The sequence below is a fragment of the Phacochoerus africanus genome, chromosome 8 (genome assembly GCF_016906955.1).
Source record: "Phacochoerus africanus isolate WHEZ1 chromosome 8, ROS_Pafr_v1, whole genome shotgun sequence".
NCBI lineage: Eukaryota > Metazoa > Chordata > Mammalia > Artiodactyla > Suidae > Phacochoerus > Phacochoerus africanus.
Genome location: NC_062551.1, coordinates 80951284 through 80975357, shown reverse-complemented (window position 1 = coordinate 80975357; position 24074 = coordinate 80951284). Strand labels below are relative to the sequence as shown.

The 24074-nt window shown below is 51.4% G+C and overlaps 1 protein-coding gene across 3 annotated transcripts; it reads left to right on the top strand.

Moving 5' to 3' along the window:
- The first annotated feature begins 1478 nt into the window (after positions 1–1478).
- Positions 1479–22657, top strand: E2F2 (E2F transcription factor 2). Of its 3 annotated transcripts, XR_007136518.1 has the most exons (8): positions 1484–2233; positions 7626–7731; positions 9634–9853; positions 10912–11070; positions 13225–13339; positions 15913–16105; positions 19657–20102; positions 22407–22657. XR_007136518.1 is itself a non-coding variant. In XM_047792444.1 (7 exons), exons 1-7 carry the CDS (start codon positions 1982–1984, stop codon positions 19923–19925), a joined length of 1308 nt encoding a protein of 435 aa, XP_047648400.1. In that variant the 5' UTR covers positions 1479–1981; the 3' UTR covers positions 19926–22657. The 3 variants fall into 3 exon arrangements, 2 of the variants coding, with proteins under 2 accessions (XP_047648400.1, XP_047648398.1); XM_047792444.1 differs by having other exon boundaries at positions 1479–2233; positions 9634–9847; positions 19657–22657; XM_047792442.1 differs by having other exon boundaries at positions 19657–22657.
- The last annotated feature ends 1417 nt before the right edge of the window (positions 22658–24074 follow it).

Genomic DNA, 24074 nt, shown 5'->3' with positions numbered 1-24074 from the left:
ATAAGTAAATAAATAGGCTGGGCCATGAAAGTCCAGTGAAATGCATAGACTGGAGTAAAGGGGTCTGTGTACTAGAGATAAGGCCAGAGATGTAACCACAGCTGCTGTTTCTTAAGGTGCCTAAGGAAATAGGCTGGGTGCTGAGAGCTTTACATGTATCTCATGAGATTCCCCCACAATCTTATGAAGTGAGTGTCACTAGGGATAAGGAAACCCGAGCTCAAAGAGTTTACAGAACTTGCCTGGGGTCACACAGCTAGTGAAGTGACAGTGCCTGGGATTGAACCCAGGGCTGTCTGCCACAAAGTCTGGGTTCTTCATCCCCATGAATTATTACATCCTCATCCTGGAGATCTGAGGATCCGGTAGGTAGTAAGCTGGAGACTGACTCCAGAGTGCTTCGAATGCCAGGCTCAGACTTGTATAAAAATCACACAGCACCAGGCAGGAATCAGCAGATATGGAATTTAGTAGCAACTTCTGGAACTTCTGCCACTCACTAGCCAAGGTCTCCTCTCTGAGCCTTGGCCTCCCTAAACTTGGAGAGATGAGGAATGAAAATGGATTATCAGCAATGAGGGAGGGAAGGAAAACCTGTGACTAAAGGATGTGCAATTATTTACTGAGTGGTGGGCTCTGGGCATACACTGTGAACAGGTTGGAGCCCTGCACTCTGGACTCCCAAGCAAGCCTGCAAGGGGCCGGGCACAGCTTGGGAGAGTGAGGGAGGAGACTTTTATTGGAACAAATAAGGGCCCAGGAGCTGGCCTGTCCCACGTTGAACTGCCAGACCTCAAGTCGCTGATCTCTCTGTGTGACCTTGGGCAAGTTACCTAGCCTCTCAGACTGTCCATCTTTGCCACAAAGAACATCGTTCCTCTTCTGAGGGTTGTTGGATTAAATTAAATGAAATAAAACGAAATCATCTAGCCAGGTGCTTAGCATAATCAATATGCCAGGTTATGGGAGCTCAATAGATGTCAGTAGCCCCCTTTGAAGAGGTACAAATGTTAGGTTCCGTCTCTCGCCCTCTTGCCAGGAAAGAGAACAGGTTCCTGGCTTTCAGTTTCATTTTGGCTCTCATTTCATTTCATTTCATTTTAGCTGGGGAAAAGGATATAAACACACATATGTTATCTGAGCTATACGCAAACAAAAGGCCTGCGTCCTGGGCAGTGTACTGCTTGCTGGGTCTGGGCTCTGGTCAGGACTCCACGCCAAAGTGTTTTCCCTCACCTCCAGGGGATTCGGACCCAGTCCTCAGCTTGCGACTGCCTCTACCCTGGCGGGAACCATCCTCTCAGTCTGTTTCTCCCTCAGCCAGCGCTCGCGGGCTCCGAGCAACAGCAGGTGTAGCGGCCCCTTTAAGCCCCAGGCTCTTGTTGTAATCACCGCCTAGGGGTCGGGTCCTTTCCGGGGGGTGGAGCCTTTGCCTGTGTCAGAGACCAATCAGAGCGCGGCATTTTCCGCGGGAGATCCGAATTTCGCGGCACGCAGTTTCGCGCTAAAAAAAAAAGAAGAAGAAAAAAAAAGAAGCAGAGAAAGGTTCAGGGATTCGAGAGCGAGGCGAGAGGGAGTCGGTGCAATCGGTCTCTCTCCCCGATCCCAGCGCATCGCGTTTCTGCCGAGCCCGCGGGTACCCCAGAGACCCCTTCCCGGAGCCGGCTGGACCCCAGGCGCCTAAGCCTTCGGGGGCCCAGGGCCCTCGCTGGTCGCAGCCGTCCTCGGGGCGGGACAGCCCCTGGCTGTGCCGCCGCCGCCGCCGCCACCAAGCGATCTCCAAGCGGCGATCTCCAAGCGCTGTCCGGCTCGGCGGCGGGCCAGGAGGGGAGGGTCTGGCCTTGCCCCGCCGGCGTCCATTGGCGGCTTCCCCCGGCCTCCGCGCCATGCCGCGGGCCGTGTGAGCCACCCTAGGCTCCGAAGCCCGCAGGTGTCTGCGGGCGCGCCAGGCCCGGCTGGGGAGGGGGGCGCTGCACTCGCCATGCTGCGAGGGCCCCGGGTCCTGGCTCCTGCCGCGGGGCCGCCCCCAACGGGACTGCCCGCGATGAGCCCCACCGAGCTGTGGCCGCCCGGCCTTAGCAGCCCCCAGCTCTGCCAGGCCACCACCACCTACTACACCCAGCTGTACCCGCAGACTATGCCTCCCGCCGCAGCGCCGGGCACCTGCCTCGACGCCACCCCCCACGGACCGGAGGGCCAAGCTGTGCGATGCGTGCCGGCTGGCCGGCTGCCGGTAATGCTGGGGACCCCCCACACCCACCGCTTCCCTCTCTGCTTATCCGGGTGTGGGAAAGGCGGGAGGGCACCTGGGACCCAGTCTGAGTGAAGCAGGTTGAGTCTGGGGGGAGGGAGAAGGGGAGCATTCAGCTTCCAGAATAACACATTTCCTAAATATCTGAATAGAAGAGCCTTTCGTTTTCAGACTTGGGGTGAAATAACCTCATTTCTTGGAGTGGAATGGAATGAGCACTGGATCAAGAGTGTGGAGACCCAACACTATCCTCAATGCACCTTGGGGAAGACCATGGGATCAATTTGCTGTCATTCATTCTTGTGTTCATTGTTTGGCCCAGAAACCAGTGCTGGGCACCTGCTATTGTCCAGTCACAGAGCTGAGCCTGGGGTCAGTAACAAGGGACTTTAAAATAGGGGGAGGTCTCTCAGGTCCAGTCGGGCTGAGATTCCAAATTTTCCACTGAGCCAACTCTTTCCTGACTTTTGCCCTAGGTCCTCCACCAGGCTCAATCTTCTGTCCCAGACAGCCAGTAGCAGGTGCAAGTTGGGGGCAGCCCTCTGGGGTTCCGGTTCAGATTGACTGTTCCTTCTTCAAGCCCCCAGGCCCGTTGCCAGGGAGGGGCCAATGTGTGGTGGCACCAGACACAGGGTGTGTTGTGTGGGAGTGGAATTCCTGGAGCCCATGAGAATCGAAACAACCATAGGGTGGGGATGGAGTTGGAAGAGCCCTGAGGGTGTGGGGGTGGTAGTTAGCGAGCCTGGTTTCTCGTCCTGATTGCCATTTATTCGCTGTGTGTCCTTGGACAAGTCTTGGCCCCAATCTGAGTCCCAATTTCCTTGTCTTGAAAATGTGTGTATGCATGGGGTAGTTGTGGGACTAACTCACCTCGAGTCTCTTCCAGCTCCAGGTCCTGGGTTTTGGAAGCAGGCTCCAAGGAGGGGAGATGGGGCTCTTGTGGGTTTGCTTTGTTGTGAGTGGTGAAGTAATTCAGGTACAGGGATAAGACCACACCTCTGCCCTAGAGGCCTCTGGTCAGACCTGTGTCAGTCAGCAGGCACAGGTCTCCAGCCACCTCTGGCTACGTGCAGAGCCCCCCACTCCCTGCTGCTTGAATCCTGCTTTGCCCATGCTCAAGGCTTAGAACTTTTCAGGGCTCCTTCCTGAACATTATTTCCAACCAGGAGAAAGGAGCAGGAGGGCTTTTCCTATTTCACAGGTCAAACAGCCAAGGATAACAGGGACTCTGCACCTATCTTTTATTCAGCATTTTACAGCCTAAAACAGTTTTGAAATCTATAAAGTAGGTGGTATCAGTGTGCAGGGAGGGAAATAGTCTTGCAGAGGGGATGGGACCTGTCCAAGGTCACACAGAGAGATGTATGACCCACAAGGCAAGTGATCATTAGTTTCTTCCCGCAGCCTTGACTTTCCCCAGTACTGCCTGATGTAGGAGCTGGGTGTCCCCACGGAGGGGGCTCAGCGGTGGGCCCAGTCTCTCCTCTGGCCAGCTGCTTTCAGGCAACCCGGCAGAGTTTCAGTAACAGCTGTGGTTTTGAACTGCTTCCCTCCCAGAGGAGTCGAGTGCATCTGTCCGTCCCTCCCTCCGTGAGAGGCTCAGTGATCACAGCAAGAATTACTCTCTTTTATTGAATGCCTCTGATGTGCCAGGCACTGCTTGGCACTCTTCGCTTTCGTTATCTTGGCCAAGATGCCTGGCAAGAGGCATCTTACAGATGAGGAAACAGCATAGAGACGTGAAGTCACTTGTCCAAGCTCCAAGCCAAGACATGGTAGCATCTCTTTGCATCAGACCACCCTCAAGGCATTTGGGGCCTAGAACCCCCTCTCCTGTCGGTCCCCAGCTGCCCTGTGCCCCTGAGTCCCCTGGGCAGGCCTTGGCCCCCTGCTTACTCATTTTAACAGGGTGTGACCTGGAATAGCTCCAGACCCAACCCTGGGTGTGGCCCCTTGCTTTGTGGCCAGGCTGCAAAGTGCAGGGTGAGCAGGATTTGTTGGGGAGCTGCTGTTTAAAGGGACCTGAGGCACTGCCCAGGGATGGCAGCCAAGTTCAATGGCAGAATGAAGGCGGGAACTCAGGTCTCCAGAGCTCTCTCCGCCACCTCTGGAGAAAGTGTGGGATGTTCCTTGGTTAAGTTCCTACTGCGCCAGGCACGTGGCCTCACTCTGTGCCTTTCCTGCAGGAACCTGTGACGAGGGTAGGATTCTGCATAATTTGTCTGTATTTTCCAAATTTCCTCTGAGAGCCAGGAAAGAAAATGAACATTTTAATGAAAAGCCTACAAGGTGGGTCGGATGAGGAAATGAAGGCCTAAGGAGGGAGGCAGCAAGCCCTTCTCAGGCTACCAGGCAGAGCCAGGATCTGGAAGCCAGGCTCTCAGCAACTTACACTGGCTCCTGCTCCCACTGTCTAGCTTGGGACTTGGGGCTTAGGCAACACCTGCTCCACTCCCTGTGTGACCTTGCGCAAGTCACTTCCCCTCCTTCGAGTCCCAGTCTCCTCACCTTGCTGCCCATCCAGGGACAGCATCTGGGGCTCTGGCCCTCTCACTTTGAGGACTGCCCGCTCTTCTCCCTTGGGGTTGGCAGAGTACTTTTGAATCCTAACCAGGCCTTTAAGAAACATCCAAAGGGGCTGCCTAAGAGGTTAGAGGTCAGGTTAGAGCCAGCTGGCCTTTGCTCTTGGCACATCCCTGTTGCTTTTCAGTTCACCTCCAAGCTTTCCCTTTGTGGACGTCCCTGGTGCTTTAGTGATTGCGGCTCCCCGCATGAGCAAGCGCTTTGAGCTGTGTTCTCAGTGGATCCTCGCCAGGGGAAGGTAGAGCGTCCCCATTTTACAAGCAAAGCTCAAGAGGTCAGCAGACTTGTCCAGCTTACCCAGCCTAGTCAGGAACCCAGATGGCTTTGACTCCGAGGTCTGTGTTCAGCTTCTCCTTGGTCCTCATTCTCCTGGGCTTGGCCTCCGCCACTTGTGTTCTGCAGGCTCAGGCCCATCCCTGATGAACCGACTTTTCTCTGGGCAGTGTTCAAAAGGGGCATAGAGACATTCTCAGGTGGGGGACATTTTGCTGCTTAGGGACCCTGAGAGCGCAGGATAAGGGTGAAGGAGAAGAAGAAAAGGGAGGGGGCTGGTGTGTGTGTGTGTGTGTGTGTGTGTGTATAAAGTGATGGAGGCAGGTGGACATAACCAGGCCTTGGTTCAAATGTCAGCAAATTCTGGGCCAGTGTATGTGGAATGGAACTGAGCAGCCTGATACATGGCTTTGGAGTCAGACAGACCTGGGTTCAAACTCCGGCTCTGCTGTTTGTCTGGGTGGCCTTGGGCGCATGGCTTAACCTCTCTGAGCCTCCATTTCTCAACTGCCAAGTGAGATTACCATACTGAGTTAGGATGGGTGAGCGTGTGATAGGCCCAGTGCAGGTACCCTGTTCAAGGTCCTCTCCTCCTCCCCGCCCTGTAGGTAGTGAGGTTCTTCTGGTGTGTTCTGTGAACTCAGCAGGGGCTGGCTTCTGTGGGGTGAGGGAGGTAGGTGGCACTGGGGAGACTCTGGGGTGCCACCTTTGCCTCATGTAGAACTCAGCCTTCCTCTCCTTGTCCTTGCTGTACCTTCTGAGAGATGGATGAAGGATCCTGGGATGGACAACCTTGATCAGGACTGATAAAGGCCTTGGAGCTCACCAGGTCTCAGCTACTTCACCTGTGAAATGGGTGTTGGGAAGACTCAATGAGGTGATGAATGTTGGGACTTAGTTAAAGGCAGGTGGAAGGTCTCAGTGAATGATTGGGACTTTATAGACAGATTGGAACTAGAGCAGGTCCCTTTCCCTAGAATCTAGCATTTTACCAGTTGGGAGGTTAGAAAAGGAATATTCCATAGAGACTTCAAGAGGAATGAGCAGGGAAGTGTGGTGTTGGGATCCATCCAGGCCTGGGTAGGGATGGAGAAGAGGAGTGTCCTATCCAGGCTCCTCACATCAAGGAGCAGGAAGTCCAAGAAGACTTCCTGGAGGAGGCATGAGTAGAGGGGGAGGGAGCTGACAGCAGGAAGAACCATCACCACCCCCTACACCTGTGAGCCCAGCTGTGCTCAGCAGCGGTTAGAAGTGTCAGCCCCGCCGAGCATAACCTCACCACCAAAGGTTAAAATAGGCCTCTCTGTCTCAACCAGGTTGGGGTGACTGGGGGAAGGGGAGAGGAAGGAAATGGGCTTCATGACCCCCAGAAGAGTCTGTCAAGGAGGAGGCTGAGATTGGATTTTAGGGAAGGGACTCTGCATTTCCTGAGCAACTCCTGTCTACTGAGCACTTTACAAAACGTATCTCCTTGAATCCTCGCAACAGCCCCTTGCTATAGGCATCTTCTACCCCAATTTACAGAGGAGGAAACTGAGGCTCCTAGATGTGGAGCATTTCCCCAGATCACAGAGCAAGTCCGTGCAGGAGTGGGGAGATTCAAGCCCGGGTCTCTGACCTGCGCCACAGTGCCCCAGCCCTGCCTCAACCCAGCCCTAACAAGGAGAGAGGCCCCTTCCGGGCCAGCACAGCTTCTGGGCGTAATTGAGGCCGGGTGGCAGTGGGGTGGAGAGGAGCAGATGGGTCTGTGGTTTGATTTCCCCAGCAGGTGTTTCCCAAGCTTGGCGGGAACAGGGAGGGGGGGGTGAGCAGGGGGACCTCAGCTGCTTGTCCTTAAGACACAGGGGAAGGATTCATTGTCTGCCCCTCTCAGCAAAGAAAGAATGGCAAATAAGAGTCTATTCAGGAGGCCTTGGGGCCCTTGAGCTGGAGCCCAAACATGGGGGTGGGGTATGTTTGCACTGCTTCCCAATGTGGGCACCACCCTGGGGTGTGGCACTGAGCCAGGAAGTCCCCTGGGCCTGGGCGGATGCCCAGCCCCACCCTGATAAGGACCAGCTGTGGGGCTGTGATGGGCACTTGGTCTGGCTGGGCCAGCTGCTTCTGCAAGGGGAGAGGGGGAAGGTGGCGGGGGAGGGGGGTGCTCCCCAGCCTGATGTGGTTTAGGCCCCACCCACTCCTTCCTCCCCATATCCTCCCGGGAGGTGGGGGGGAAGAGGCGGATGTAGAAGTGACTTTGCGGCCTGTTATTAAGGAACCCCAAGTTAAAACCCCCTCTGGCTTTGGTCGTCTCAAGTGCCTGAGCCTCAGAAGATGGGAGTGTTGTGGGCCCCTCAGAACTAGGACTTCCTTCCCCTGAAATCTCACTTTTCAGGTCACTGATATTTCTTTACCAGGTACAGTGATTTTTCACCCAGGACTGGTGGGAAACTGATGCAGGAGGTGGCTGCTGGTGGCTCCAGGTGGAGGAAAGGCTAAAGAAGGAATGATTCTCAAACTCTGCCTCTCTCTCCCCAAGGCCAAAAGGAAGCTGGACCTGGAGGGGATCGGGAGGCCTGCGGTCCCTGAATTCCGGACTCCCAAGGGGAAGTGCATTAGAGTGGATGGCCTCCCCAGCCCCAAAAGTAAGCCCTGCCGCTGGGATATCTAAGGGTAGGCTCAGGAGACTTGGGGTGGGGTGGGCAGGGACAGAGGGCAGCAGCCCTGCCCACATCACCAGGACTAATACCTGAGGCACACTGTCTGGTTTGCAAAGCACTTTCTCGTGTATTTTCATTGGATCCTGCTTGGCAGGTGGATTATTTCCTTTTACTGATAAGGCAGCTGGAGACTCAGAGCTTCAGTGACTTACCCAAGGTCACACTGCTAGTAAGTGGAGTCAGGACCAGAATCTAGTTTCTGCCTCTTGATATTTTCAGTCAATATTCTGATTAGAGAGAGAGAGTTTAAGCAATTGTGTTAGGAAGGAATGCTAATTTGGCGAGGTTGGGATAGAGACCTAATGAAGAAGGTACCTGACCGGTGGGAAGCGTGAGGGTCTGGAATTTGGGGGTCTGGGCAGGGCTCTGCCCTGACCTGACTGGTCACTTCTCTTCTGTGAACCTCAGTTGTTTCATCTGTAAAACAAGGCACAGCTAGATCAGGAATAGCAAAAAATTCCCTCTCCAGGCGATTAGTAGAGACTGCCCAGAGATCTTTAGTGAAGAATCCTAGTGTACTAATCAATTAGTAATGTCTGCCATAGATACAAAAATTGACAAAGCTGTCTGTGTGCCTAATACTTGCTTGTCTATATATTGAGATTCTAAAGTCCCTTCTAGAGGAATCTGAGACTCTCTAAAACTCAGTTTCCAGAACTAGTTTGACCATTAACTTTCTGTATGACTTTTGCAAGTCACTACATTGCAAAAGTCCTCTTGTGGTTTAAGATGCTGCAGCTGAGATGTGGTCTTGTGACATCAACCTCATTAAGAAAGGGACATTTTTCATGAACCTACCGCATGTGACATAATAGGACAGATTCCTCTCAGATAACCATTGGGCTACCATAGGGGAAAAAAGCAAGTCTTCACCTTGAATTTATACAGTGCTGTACACCAATTATATCTCATTAAAACTGGAAGAAAAAAATCAAGTCTATAAAGATGTTCTCAAGTCCAAGCTTGTCATTCCCTCCCTACCTTAATTATGAATTCTTTTCTTTTTTTTTTTTTTTGTCTTTTTGCCATTTCTTGGGCTGCTCCTGCAGCATATGGAGGTTCCCAGCTTGGGGTCGAATTGGAGCTGTAGCCACCGGCCTACGCCAGAGCCACAGCAACTCGGGATCTGAGCTGCGTCTGCGACCTACACCACAGCTCATGGCAACACCGGATCCTTAACCCACTGAGCAAGGCCAGGGATTGAACCTGCAGCCTCATGGTTCCTAGTCGGATTCGTTAATCACTGAGCCACGACAGGAACTCCTTTTTTTTTTTTTTTTTTTTTAATTCTTGACATAAGTGGCAGGATAGGGTGATGGTTAGGAAGGGACACACTCTGGAGCCAGACTGCCTGGATTTACATCCCAGCTTTGCCACTTTCTAGCTGAGTGGAGCTGGTTACTTACTCTGTGCCTCAGTATTCTCATCTATAAAATGGGGCTGAATATACACCAAATTTATAGGGTGTTATAAGGATTAAATTTTTTGTATAAGGAAAGTGCTCAGAATACTTTCAGAAAGTGCTACACAGAGTGAGCATTTGTTATTGGTTGTGGGGTGGGCAGGTATGGCTGCCCTGAGCTTAGGTGGACAGGTGCAGTATTTGGTTTCCAGCCCTGATGCTGTCCCCTGATTGTGGGACATTAAGCAAGTCACTTTCCCTCCCTCATTATCAGTTTCCTTGTTTGGACAGTGGTGGTGAGTGACCCCCTCCCTCCCAGTGCTCTGTAAACTGGAAAGTGGGTGGTACGTTGTGGGTCCAGGTCAGTGGAGGAGGTTCCCCAGGGGGTCCTTTCAGATCAGACACTGAGCCCCTTTCCTCTTCAGCCCCCAAGTCTCCCGGGGAGAAGACTCGCTATGACACGTCACTGGGGCTGCTCACCAAGAAGTTCATTTACCTCCTGAGCGAGTCCGAGGATGGGGTCCTGGACCTGAACTGGGCTGCTGAGGTGCTGGATGTGCAGAAGCGGCGCATCTATGACATCACCAATGTGCTGGAGGGCATCCAGCTCATCCGCAAGAAGGCCAAGAACAACATCCAGTGGGTGTGAGTGCCTGGGCTGGAGCCAATGGCATCCGTGGGTGCACATGCTTGGGTGGAGCCAGGGGCAATATCCAGAGGCTGTGAATGCTGGCGGCGGGCCTCAGAGCAACAGCCAATGGGCACAGGTGCTGGTGGGGGAACCAAGGGGAGCATCCAATAGCCTTCCATAGGGGAGTGGAGCCAGTGTATTTAAGTAGGGGCGGAAGAGCAGGTATACATGCTGGAGCGATTGTAGGAGAGCTTGGCAGGGGCAGATGGTGATTTCTAGGATGTAAAAAGGCTAAGAGGGAGTTCCCGTTGTGGCTCAGTGGGTTAAGAACCAGACAAAGATGAGGATGTGGGTTCCATCTCTGGCCTTGCTCAGTGGGTTAAAGATCCGGTGTTACCACAAGCTGCAGAAGTCGTAGATGTGACTTGGATCTGGTGTTGCTGTGGTTGTGGCGTAAGCCAGTGGCTACAGCTCCAATTTGACCCCTAGCCTGGGAACTTCCATATGCCACACGTGCAGCCCTAAAAAGGAAAATGAAAAAAAGTCTAAGAGGACCCCAGATTCTCTTGAGTCAGGGATCCCAGGATTCACTTCTAACTTAGGAAAGTTCCCTGAGATCTGAGCAGTAATAACCCAGACTCCTTCCAGCTCTGAGATATAAGTACTCCAGACTCCCTCACTTCTGCAGGGGCTTAAAGAACAGAGCTGCAACCTCAGGTGTGAAGTCTAAGAGAAGCCAGGCAGAGGAGTCAGGACTGCTCTCACTCCAGCTCCCTGCCATTTGGGGAAGCCTGGGGCATAGGGTGGATGTACATGAAAGCTCCCCAAAAGTGGGGTTGGGCCCTGACTTGTTTCTTTTCCCTAGCCCAACCCCCAAACCTCAAGCCCCAATTCCTGGGAGCTAGGTGGGACCACTGATTTGCACAACCCGGGAGGCACCATCATAGACCACTCGAATGACCCCTTCCTAGAATTTCGCCCTCACCATGTGTGCAGCTTTGCACAGCAGTCCTGGGGTTGGGGTCCCTGGATGTGACCTGAGACTGACACTGAGGGACTGCTCTGTTCCCAGAGGCAGGGGACTCTTTGAAGACCCCACCCGGCCTGGGAAGCAGCAGCAGCTGGGGCAGGAGCTGAAGGAGCTGATGAGCATGGAGCAGGCCTTGGACCAGCTCATCCAGAGCTGCTCTCTGAACTTCAAGCACCTGACGGAGGACAAGGCCAACAAGAGATATCCTTTTTGGTTGAGGGGAAGGGGTCCAGGAGTAGGGGGAGTTGCTTCGGTACCTCTCTGCAGGAACTGATCCAACCTAGGGGGCTGGCATTTCTGTTTCTTCCTTCCTCCATGGCTTTTCCTCTTGGGTCTATTGAAGTTACTTTCTCATTCTAAAAATACAAGTATGTTTCTGTAAATCTGGAAAATGGAGAAAAGAAAGGAAAAGCTGTCACCTTAACACAGCCATCATTCCTTAGCTATTCACAGGGTGTGTTATTTAAATACATCGTGTATCTGCTATATATAAAGTTTTTTTTTGTTTTTTTTTTGTTTTTTTGCTATTTCTTGGGCCGCTCCCGTGGCATATGGAGGTTCCCAGGCTAGGGGTCTAATCGGAGCTGTAGCCACCAGCCTATGCCGGAGCCATAGCAACGCAGGATCCGAGCCGCGTCTGTGACCTACACCACAGCTCACGGCAACGCCAGATCGTTAACCCACTGAGCAAGGGCAGGGATCGAACCCGCAACCTCATGGTTCCTAGTCGGATTCGTTAACCGCTGCGCCACGACGGGAACTCCTATATATAAAGTTTTTTAAAAGAGGAGTTCCCGTCATGGCGCAGCAGAAATGAATCCGACTAGGAACCGTGAGATTGTGGAATCCATCCCTGGCCTCGCTCTGTGGGTTAAGGATCCTGCGTTGCCGTGAACAGTGGTGTAGGTTGCAGACTCAGCTCAGATCCTACATTGCTGTGGCTGTGGCGTAGCCCGGCAGCTATAACTCCAGTTTGATCCCTAGCCTGGGAACCTCCATATGCCACGGGTGCAACCCTAAAAAAAAAAGCAAAAAAAAAATTTTTTTTAATTTTTTTATTATATTGATTTGCAATGTTCTGTCAATTTCTACTGTACAGCAAAATGACCCAGTTATACATTTATATACATTCTTTTTTTTTCACATTATCCTCTATCATGTTCCATCACATAATTTTTATATCCTGCTTTCCTCCACTTAGTATACTACCATAGAGGGTTTTTATGTTGTTACATACTCGATTGCTCCACATGAAATTGCTGATATTACCCATAAGAACAGGGGTTTCATGTGGTTTAAACTCATGTTAAATGGCTTGAGAAGGTCCCTCTCAGACCAGTATGGTTTGTTGATAAGGCCTAGAGTGGACCTTCAGATCGATTTTAGGTTTCTGCTTTTATAAAGCAACAGTGTGATGAATAGCTTTATAGATAGAACCTTTTCACAAGTTTTTACTTATTTCCCTAGGTTAGATTCCTAGGATCGAAATAGTGCAGTCCAAGAGCCTAGACTTTGCAATGGTTTTATATTTGCTTTTCCAAATGGTTTGACCCTCTAATTAGAATTTGGTTCTGACCTTGTATTTTTGGAAGGATGATAAGCATTGTGAGAAATATAAAGAAGTAAGACACGTCTTCCTGCCTTCTCAGAGCTAACAGCCCAACTTAGCAGATGAAGCCTTTATGTAAAAAGCTGATGTAAGGCAGCATTTAAAAAAAAATGATTTATATCCCCATTTGCTTTCTAAAGAAATCCAAGGTAGCTTATGCTATTAACAGAATAGTGTTAGTTTTTTTGTTTTTGGGGGGGTTTTGTTTTGTTTTGTTTGTACCTACAGCACATGGAAGTTTCCTGGCTAGGGGTTGAATCAGAACTGTAGCTGCCAGTGTACATCACAGCCACAGCAATGCCAGATCGAGCTGTGTCTGTGATCTACACTACAGTTCATGGCAATGCCAGATCCTTAACCCGCTGAACAAGGCCAGGGATCCAACACACATCCTCATGGATACTAGTGAGATTTGTTTCTGCTGAGCCACAACAGGAACCCCCTAAAAGAACAGTTCATAAGAGTCCCCTTGTACATCACGGTAAGGATCTGGCATCTTCACTGCAGCGGTTCAGGTTGCTGCTGTGCCACAGGTTTGATCCCTGGCCCAGGAACTTTCACGTGCCATGGGCACAGCCAAAACAATAACAAAAAAAAGAACAGGTTATGGTTTGGGTTATTTCTAAGCTGTGTTAAGGACTAATAAAGAAATGTTTAAAGGTTTCAAGAGGTGGGTTAGATCTCTTCCTGGTAGGCTAGGGGTTTGAATTTTGACCAGTCACTTCTCTTGACTCTCCTGTCCCTACACTGGCCTACGTGACTTACCAGGACATCCGAGCTGTGGGCAACTTTAAGGAGCAGACGGTGATCGCTGTCAAGGCCCCTCCACAGACAAGACTGGAAGTGCCTGACCGGAGCGAGGTAAGAGGAGAAGCATTTGATGGAGAGCAAGTTAAGAGTGTTCCAGGCAGCTTGCAGTTTCCGTTCCTGGCACCGCCCAGTCCCAGGCTTCCTGGGTCTATTCTGATGGCCATGGCAAAACCAATGGTCTCAGAGCTGGGACAGAAGTGGAGGAAGCTGGAAAGAGCATCAGGTATTGGGTACTGGCCTGAGAAAATCTGTTGCTGTTTTATTGCTGCATCCCTCCAGCCCTGAGTTCCCACACACACGCACACCTGCCCCCACAGCGCTCACAATAATCTTTCCGTGCCCTCCTAGGTTAAAGGCCAAAATTCTTTGGTTTTTTCCCCACTCAAGGGGCTTTTATTATTAAAAGGAAAGGTAGAAGAAATTATTATATAGAATACATATGGACACATGTGAACAAAACAAACATTTACAAGAAGCTATAACTGAAGTCATAACTATGGCCTAAAACACACATAGCTGATTACAGACTCTCAGTAAATGTCTATTGAATGAGTGAAAAACGAATAAGTAGTAGTTCCTGCTATGGCACAGTGGGTTAAGGATCCAGCATTGTCTCTGGATGGTGAGGGTTTGATCCCCGGCCTGCTGCAGTGGGTTAAGGATCTGGTGTTGCCACAGTTGTGGCATATATTACAGCTGTGGCTTAGATTCTATCCCTGGCCCAGGAACTTCCATATGCTGCGGTGAGACCAAAAAAATAAAAAATAAATAAATATAATCTGCATCCCAGCATTCTGCTATTTATGACCCATCAATTGATACAGATCAATTTTTTGTCTTTTTTTAGGGCCACACTCGTGGCACATGGAGGTTCCCAGGCTAAGGGTCGAATCAGAGCCACAGCTGCCAGCCTATACCACAGCCACAGCAACACCGGATCTGAGCCTCGATTGCAATCTACACCACAGCTCCTGGCAATTCCGGATCCTTAACCCACTGAACAAGACCAGGGCTTGAACCCGAGTCCTCATGAATCCTAGTCACGTTCATTAACTGTTGAGCTATGACAGGAACTCCAAATACAGATCATTTTCTGACCTGTTAGTTTTTTGTTTGGTTTTGTTTTTGTCTTTTTAGAGTCATACCCGCGGCATATGGAGGTTTCCAGGCTAGGGATCTAATCAGAGCTGTAGCCACCGGCCTATGCTACAGCCACAGCAATGCCAGATCCAAGCAGCATCTGCAACCCACACCACAGCTCATAGCAACGCCGGATCCTTAACCCACTGAGCGAGGCCAGGGATCGAACCTGCAGCCTCATGGTTCCTAGTCGGATTCGTTAACCACTGCGCCACGACGGGAACTCCTGACCTATTTTTAACATTAGTTTGTGAGTTCATTTTCCTCTAATAATGACCACAATTCTTTATACTTCCTATGAGACTGTCTATGCTCTGACCTCGCCGGCTTCCTCTCGCATGATGTCCCCCATCCTGTCTTTACATCTTCACTGACCTGCAGCTCCTCATCACTCTAAGTTCGACCCCTGTATAAGACCTCAGATGCTGTTCCCTCCAGCCGAAATGCTTTTCCTTCCGTCTGCCTCGTTTACTGGTATTCATCCTACAGGTCTCAACTTGAACATCACCTCCTCAGGAAGCCTTCTCTGATTACCCCCAGGCTTCATAACCACCTGTCCTTTTCTGTCATGTTTCATAGATGCTCCACTTCATCTATGTTAGCACACAAATACATGTTCCACCCATCTGGTACCCTCAGCCCAGACTCTGAAGATAAATAAGGCCCTACCTCACCCTGGAGGAGCTCAGGACCTAATTGGAAAAAGACTCAACCACACCAAGCAGTGATGCTATCATTTGTAGACTGAAGATGTGGGCTGAGGGCCTGGAGAAAGGACAGTTAGCGGAAGGGTCCACAGGTGATAACAGTTAAACTGAGTCCTAAAGAATGAACAGGATCTTTGCCAGGTGAAGTAGGGGCAGGCAGAGGAGCTGCCTGAGTGCTGGCGCAAGGACCTGAACGCCGGCTGAAATGGTCATGTGATCAGTCATGGCTTAAGCTGCGGGTGTGAGGTAGGAAGGGGGCAAGGGCGGGAAAGCCAAGTGTCAGGTCTCTTGGTGACAAAAAACAGGAAGCCAAGTCCTGCCAGCTCAAGTGGCCAGGGCCTGAGGGGAACCAAGTGACAAGTCCAGGGGAAGTTTTGGATATTGCAGGCAAGACTGGATGCAGTGGCTCAAACCATGATTTAAAGTGGGCCTCACGCTCTGCATGTCTCACTCTGCCATTCCCTGTGGCCAACTTCGTTCCCAGGTGGGCTCTCCCCCTGCTGCAAAGACAGCTTTTATGATACCAGCTCAGGCCTGAGCATAGGGAGGAAGAGTGAATTCCTGAAGGAAAATCAAGGCGTTCTCTCGAAAAGAAGGGGGTCTAGGGGCCAGACAGATGTCTACCACGGGCCCCAAGAGGCAGCCCTAGTGCCCAGGTTAGGAGCTGAGCTTGCTTGCAGGGGTGGTGGGGATCTTGTGTATCTGTCCATGCGCCCTGATCCGCCAGTAAGTGTCCAGCTGCCCAGAGCCGTAACCTGGCTTCTCGTCCTGCTCCAGGAGAACCTGCAGATATATCTGAAGAGCACGCAGGGGCCCATCGAGGTCTACCTATGCCCGGAAGAGGTGCAGGAGCCTGACAGTCCTACCAAGGAGCCCCTCGTCTCCACATCCGCTCTCAGCCCCAGCCCTGACTCCACCCAGCCCAGCAGCAGCACCAGCCCTGGGATCACAGAACCTACCGCATCCTCAGGTAAGATGTCCAGGGAGTTCCTGTCGTCCTGCAGTGGAAACGAATCCGACTAGGGACCATGAGGTTGCGGGTTTGATCCCTGGCTTTGCTCAGTGGGTTAAGGATCCAGCGTTGTCATGAGGTGTGGTGTAGGTCACAGACGAGGCTCGGATCTGGCGTTGCTGTGGTTGTGGCATAGGCCGGCAGCAACAGCTCTGATTGGATCTCTGGCCTGGAAACCTCCATAAAAAAGACAAAAGATTAAAAAAAAAAGCCTCTGTTCAGAGGGACAGGAGGTGGGAGAGTGACCGACCTTGGAGTTTCCTCTTCCATAGCAACATGCGTTGGGTACCTACCTTCTACCCAGCAGTAGGAGATACAGGGCCCCCCACCCCGCACATTGCACTTTACACTTTGTAAAGCACATTCCTTATCTCAGTGGGGAGGCTAAGCAGAGCCTGGGTTTGAATCCCAGCTCTTCCACTTCCCAGCTCTATGATCTTGGACAAAGTACTTAACTTTTCTTTGCCTTAGCTTTCTCATCTGTAATTTGGGCACAGTAGGAAATACCATCTACTTCATAGATTGTGAAAATGAAATGAGTTAATGTAGGTGACGCACTTAGAACAGTGCTTGGCACTGTTAGCTATTATTATCATTATTTTGGCCACCGCTACTGGCACTGCTACTGCTGTAGCAACTCCTAATGGCAAAGGTCCCAACAGTCAATGAGCCCATAGCAAATGGAAACCATAGGGTTTTTGAGGAAGGTTCAGCACTTTCTTGGGAGATAATAACGAAGGGTTTTTGAACCACGACTGTGCCAGGTATACCTGTTATAACATTATTCTTCATAGCAGTTCTTGAGGTAGGTTTTATTGTTCCCCGTTTAGAGATTAATAACTGAAACAGGACTTCCAGCTGGGAGACAGCAGAGCTGTGTCTTGAACGTGGTCTCCATATTCCCAGCCCAGGGTTCTCTCCACAAAGCACAGACCAAATCAAGGAAGGACAACCCTGGGAGGTGGAGGGTACAGCTAAAAGCTGTCTATGACTGGCAGGACGTAGCAAGAGGCAGTTGGCAGGGAGCAAAGAGGTGGGCAATTCCCTAAGGGATTCCCAGGGAGGGTGGGAGTCCAGTAGGAATGAAAATGGGAACCTGGATCCCGTCGTGGCGCTGCAGAAACAAATCCAACTAGAAACCACGAGGTTGCGGGTTTGATCCCTGGCCTCGCTCAGTGGGTTAAGGATCCAGCATTGCCATGAGCTGTGGTGTAAGTTGCAGACTTGGCTTGGACCCTGCGTTGCTGTGGCTGTGGCGTAAGCCAGCAGCTGTAGCTCTGATTAGACCCCTAGCCTGGGAATCTCCATATACCATGAGTTTGGCCATAAAAAGCAAAAAAAAAAAAAAAAAAGAATCTGGAAGGCCCCTCCAGAATGTTTTTCACCCTGTACTGAGATCAGGTCAGACTGGCAGGATCCTTTGAGGCCACGTAGGCCAGGATCCCACTTTGTTTTCTTATCAGCAGAATTCCCCTAAGTAGAACCCTGGTATTTCAACAATTGGTCTAGTGGAAGAGGCTTTGTGTGTATGTGTGTGCTTGTGTTGCAGGGCAGGGGTGTGTCTACAGCACAGACTGGATTCCATTTTTTTAACTCAAGGGTTAATAAAACTATTGCCTGCAAGCCAAATTTGGCCTGTTTTTATATGACCCATGAGCTAAGAATGGTTTTCACATTTTTAAGTAGCTCAAGGATTCAAGGGAGGGCAAGGGACTGTGTGATAGAGACCATCAGTTTCCTGCAAAGCCTAAAATACTATTTGGCCCTTTACAAAAGTTTGCTGGCCCTGTTCTAACTCAACCGCTCGTTTTACACATGAATAAACAGAGGCCCAGAGAGGGCAAGCGACTTCCCTAAGGTCACACAGCAAGTCAGTGGCAGAGCTAGACAAGAGTCCAGACTCCCAGTTCTTCTCTAGTGATCTCTCTTGTGCCCTGGCCTGGTCTAGGGACCAGGGTTCTCCCCGTACCAGCCATCTGTCCCTCTGGGCACCTCCCAGTGCCTATCTCCCACTCCAGACCTGTGCCCCACCCTGATCTCCCTCCTCCTGTGCTCTGCTTTCTCACTCGACTGTCAACATGTGCACAGCTCTCCAAAATTAGAATCTTCACTTGTCTTCTGAGACCTTGGGCAGAGGTTTTTATCCCAGTTGTACAAGTCAAGAGCCTGAGGCCCAGAAGGAGTAAGGCTTATAGAACTGTCAGTGGTGGTGCCAGCCTAGCAGCCAGCTCTGTGCCAGGGGCCATGCCCTTGCTGCCCCTCTCCACCCTTGCCATGTGGCCTCTTAGTGTTGCCCCTTCTGAAAAGAAGTTTTCCAGAAGGTATACACACACACACACACACACACGCACACGCACACACACACACTCCACATTCTAGCCTGAAGCAGGGTCACTCTGAGGTCTGAGCGCCAGGGGCCTGTCCCAAGAGGCCACTGTAGTCTTAGGACCCAGGTTCCTGTCCTAGTTCTGGCACCACAATCACTAACACTTTGGGGCCTCAGTTTCCTTCATCTGTGTTGGGAGGGGTTTGAACATGAGTCATCTGACATCAGGCTGTGACATGCTGGCTTAAACCCGGGTGTGGCTGAGGGCGCAGGAGCTGAAATTGGGAGACTCGGGTTTGAGTCTGCGCCTCACCCCCTATGACGGAGTGACTGTTGGGGAGTCACTTTAACCCCTCTGAGCCTCTGTTCCCAACCCTGTAAAACGGGGACTCCTAAAACTCCCTCATGGTTATTGGGTGGGTTTCAGGCGATGATACAGCGTGATTGTGACTTTCCAAAAATTATGTGGGGAGTTTCCACCATGGCACAGTGGGTTAAGAATCTGACTGCAGCGGTGCAGGATCCATCCCTGCCTGGTGCAGTGGGTTAAAGGATCCCAAGTTGCCACAGCAGCTGCTTGAGTTGCAGCTGGGGCTTGGATTCAATCCCTAGTCCAGGAACCTCCATATGCTACAGATGTGGCAATAAAAATTAAAAATAAAAAGCTTATTTGAACTGAACACCTACTATGTGAGGGTTTGGAGATATTTAAGTGATAGAGAGCGAGAAGTTGAGAAAGAGAAAATGAGTGGATGGATGGATGGAGAGGGGTCCGACTTGAAGTACAGGCTCTCACAGGTAATATCTCAGTTACTGATTGCTTCCACAGCTCAGTGAGGTGGGGCCTTATTTTCCCTGGTGAGGTGCTGAGTCCTGGAGCTGGTGAGAGGGGCTGGGGTCTGAGCCCCTGTTCTCTTCCTCACTCCCAAGCCAGGCCTCTTCCTTGAACACCTGCAGCCTCTGCAATATGCTAAAAAAAGAACTTTTTTTTTTCATTCATTCATTTTCTTTTAACTGACTTCTTTGAGCCTCAGTTTCCACATCTATAAATTGATGTAACAATAGTGGGCCAGGGTAGGAGAAGGTGCACAGCGGTCCAGGGAAACAGAAACTGTTCTTGTTCTCAGAGGCCTGACCAGAGGCTTTTGGGCACCAGGCATAACCCTTGTCTCTTTGTCTCCAGCGCCAGCCCTGACGTCCCAGCAGGTCCCACCACCACCCCCGCAATCCCTTGTTCCCCTGGAGGCCACCGACAGCATGCTGGAGCTGCCACACCCACTTCTGCAGCAGACTGAGGACCAGTTCCTATCGCCGACCCTGCCAGGCAGCTCCCCTCTGCTCAGCTTCTCCCCGCCCCTGGACCAGGATGACTACCTGTGGGGCCTGGATGGTGGGGAGGGCATCAGTGACCTCTTCGACTCCTATGACCTTGGAGACCTGCTGATTAACTGAAGGGCCCTGCCTGCCCCCAGCAGCCCCGCCCCACCTCTGCCTCCTCACAGATGGACTGACAGGCCTTCTGCCTGCACAGGATGTGGGATGCGAGGTGCTGGCCTCAGGTTATGGGGAGGCCTCCCCCTTTCCTACCCACCTGCCAACCAACATGGTCCCGGGGATGGGAGGATACGGGTGAGGAGCCTGTTGGGGGCTGGGTCCCTTCCTTCCTAATGGAAAGGCCTAGCCAGTCTTCTGACCTCCGACCTCTCATGTGATGGGCCACAAGGGAGGTGACCGGGTCCAAAGAGAGGTCCCGCACCTGCCTTTGGAGGGGCAGTGAGGACCCTCAACTTATCGAGAAGCACTTAATGCCTTTGTATTTATTTCAGGTTGAGTCTGTTTGTTTGCCTTCCCTGAATTTTAGCAGGGAGGTTGTTCTAGTTTCTAGTAAGACTTCTCCTCAGACAGGCCCAGCGCTGTCCCTGTCCAAGGGTGGGCTGGGGCTTCCAGGGCCCAGGCCATCTCCCAGAGTCCCCAAAGCGTGGGGCGCTGGGCCTCTGAGGAGCCGTCCGGTCTGCTGGAATGCTGATTGCACTTAGGCCTCCCAGTTCTAGCAAAGGGGGTGGGGGTGGGGGACTGCAGGATTCCTGGTCCCCTCTGTCCCAGAGTTGGTTCTAGGGAGCCACCCCGGCGCAGGCGATGGCCAGTTAAAGAGACCTCTTCCTGTGGAATTCCTTGCTCCCCCTCCCCTTAGAACCTAAAAACCATCCTTTGGGGATTCAGCCCAGAAGAGCCTCTGGGGAACTGCGGAAGCAGCTGCAGTGCTGCTGTGGACACCTCTCCTCCTGTTGTCACCGCCCCTCGCTGGGTCAGTGAGGACCTGGGAGGCAGGTCACCCACCGCAGACAAAATAAGCAACTGCTAAAAGCACTTCCTAGAGCAGCTGCTCATCCCGTCCCTGGAAGGATTTTTTTTTTCCCTGCATTTGTTAAAGGGGGTGAGTCTTTACAGACCTCCCCTTCCCCTCGGTCCTCACACAGACTTCTAGGGACAGAAATGACCATGCGTTGATGGCATCTTGGCTCCTTTTGTCACAGGAATGCTGAAGGGGTGACAGGGAAGTGTCTTCCTTGTAGACCAGACTTTGGCAGCTAATGGGGAGATGGGCTCCTGTTATCTTTCCAGGCTTGGGGTCCCAAGAAAGTCTTTTGGCCTCGCTGTTGCCCCATCCCCCGGAGGCTTGACCTACATCGTTCCTGTAGCCCAGCTGGGTAGGGGGGAGTCAGCTCTCCTTCCCCATGCAACTTGGAGAAAGGCAGCCGGGCTGGTGGTCTGAGAGACCCGTCACCCACCCTCAGGGAGCTGGGTTTCCTCAGGGGCTCAGCTGGGCAGCACTTTTTTTTTTTTTTTTTTTTTAAGTTTGTAGCATTAAGTTGGCTTCAAATATGAAGTTGGCTCTGTGGGGTTGCTCCTAAGCTGACCTACTGGCATCTGAAGTTTGGAAGGTGGGCTTCAATGTGAGCTCATGCCCACCTGGGGACAGTCATACCTTGTCATTTGCTCAACTTCCTGGGCCCCCAAATGAGTGCCCTCTCAGGAATGGTCACAGGCGCTCTGCTCTATAAACAGGGCTAATTTTGTACGCTTTACAGAGGTGCCTTTGGACTCCTCTCCCCAGATACTCACAGGGGTCTCATCTTTCTCCTCGACTTAAATCAGAGAGAAGGGAGAAGAGGCTGGCAAGACCCACCAGGAATGAATTTAATGGTGAAGTCTGGCCAGAATGTCAGCTCATTCTCCAAACGCCCAGCCATAGGCCTGGACAGAGGGGCTGCCCCTTGTCCCTTCCTGCTCTGTCCCCTCCATGCCTGGTCTGGCCCAGGGGCTCAACAGCCCAGGCCAACCCCCAGGCTCATTTAGGAAACAAGCTTGTGTCCCTTTCTTACCGGTGACACCTGAAATGTCCCAAGTTCCATCCAGTGCTTTAAGAAGTATTTTGAATGGAATTCCCTTTAGGGGCCCAGTACCTTTTCAACCCAGGTAGAAGAAAAGCCAATTTCTTTCTAAGATACCTTATTTCTGCCAGGAAATTTTCCAGTCCCTCTGGCAGCCCCTACATCACTCATGTCCCCAGAGGCATCCAAGGTTCGGGGGCTCCAGGGAACCCAGTAGCATTAAATTGTTCAGGAGCGTGGGAGATGCAGAGATTTCTTAAAACCAGAGTGACATCCTTTCTCCATGGCTGTGCTGTGGTCTGAGCAGTGTGGCAGCAGGGAAGGGGAGGCTGGTGGAGCATGTAGGACTGCCTCTAGCGTGGTGTTGACTTTACTTTCTCTTCCCACGTGTTCTCAGCCTCAGTTCTGTGCAGCATTTAGTTTTTGGTGAAAGGGTTTAGGTGTTCCCGCACCCGAGTGTTGTGTGGCTTAATGCGTTTGAAGTAAAAGCTTTTGGGGGATGTTTACAGCAGCTTTCTGGTTCTTGTCACTGTGTCCTCAGGTCCCTGCCTCATCATGGGACCCTGTCCTCCCACTGGGACCCTCAGGGACCAGAAGCCCAGCCAGCCTGCTGGCTCCTGGGTAAGTGAAGAAGCCTTGTATGTGCCATGTGCCACACGTGTCTAGAGGGAACCTGGTCTGTGTGCTGGACTCAGTTCGGGTCTCTTACCTCCAGCCTGATTTTGCCCTGGGTTCTGCCTCGATGACCTCCTTGTGTTGTGATGATCAGGCATTAAATGACAACTCTACGCACCTTGTCTTGGTTGTGCTTTCTGAAGGTTATTACCAAGTGTGAATCTGGTCTTCCCAGATCAATGGTGGGAGGTGGGGACTTTTCTAACCAATTGGCCAATCTCTCCCCAGAAACAGGATCCCTTTCCCACTTTCCTTCCCTCATTGTAATAGGCCTATTACCATGCCAGAAAACTCACTGATGCGGCCCTGAAGTTAGCAGCCCCCAGATCTAAGATGTGGGCCCCCGCCCTGCACGTCTCCATCACCTCTCACCTGAGCTATTTCAGCAGCTTCCTTAATACTCTCACTGCCACCATTCTTCTCCATTCCATCTGCGTATCAGTGGTTCTCAAAGTATAGCCCTCAAACCACATTACCTGGGGACTTGTGAGAAATGCATGTCCTCAGGCCCCACCCCGGACCTTCTGAATGAGAAATTCAGGGAGAGGGAACCAGAATCTCCTTAACGAGCCTTCCACGTGATTCTAATGCAGCTGAAGTTCAAGAAGCATGCACCCACCTTGATCCAGAGAGGTCCTTCTAGAACACAGCTCTCTCGTGTCACTTCTCTGCTTAATGGATGGCTCCCTTCTGCCCTCAGGATGAAGTGCCCCTTCATTTGGCATGAATGTCCATTCCCAACCTTACAACTGTCTTATCCTGCCTTTCCAGCCTCACTGCCACTCCTTCCCACCATCCACAGCCACACTGGACTTCTTGATCAGTTCCTGGCCACATATTTTCCCCTTCTCTGCATTTCATCCTAGCAGTCTCCTGCTTTATTCTTCAAGGCCCAACTCAGTTTTTTGTAGGGTTTTCCTTGATACTAATACATAATCTTTAATACTTTGTACACAAATATGGTTACTTACGGGTTATTGAATACCTACATGTGCTAGCACTGGGGAGATAGAAATGAATAAGAATAGGGAGTTCCCTGGTGGCCTAGAAGTTAAGGATCCAGTTAAGTTGTCACTGCCGTGGCTTGGGTTCAGTCCCTGGCTTGGGAAATTCCACAGGCCATGAGCATGGCCAAAAAAATTTTTAAAAGAAGTGAATGAGAATAGTCCCCATCCTCAGGATGCTTACAGGTTGCAGATGCATAAAAATGTAATTACAAATGATGTCTCAGTTGCAATAATAATCGTCATAGGCATTGGATGGGGAGCAGTCATGAGGGAAGACTTCCTGGAGGAGGTGATGCCCAAATTCTGTCTTAAAAGATAAACAGGAGTAGCCTGGAGTTAAGGCAATTGTGGGATGAGAGACCTTTCCAAGCAGAGCAATCAATACATTCTGTCCTGCCATCCAGCAGATGGGGGTAGCATCACAGAGCACTGCTGCCCCAACTCTGCCAATTTGCAGCTCTTGCCCTGGGAAAGCCCACTGAGGCACATGCTCAACACAGACCCTAAGGGCAGTAGGATTAGGGAAC

What these genes read in the sequence shown, in the direction of transcription:
- E2F2 (XM_047792442.1), top strand. Translation starts at nt 1,982, where the DNA reads ATGCTGCGAGGGCCCCGGGTCCTGGCTCCTGCCGCGGGGCCGCCCCCA. An exon ending in GAGGACAAGGCCAACAAGAG is followed by an intron (nt 11,071 to 13,224) that starts ATATCCTTTTTG and finishes TCCTGTCCCTAC; the next exon opens with ACTGGCCTACGTGACTTACC. An exon ending in AAGTGCCTGACCGGAGCGAG is followed by an intron (nt 13,340 to 15,912) that starts GTAAGAGGAGAA and finishes GTCCTGCTCCAG; the next exon opens with GAGAACCTGCAGATATATCT.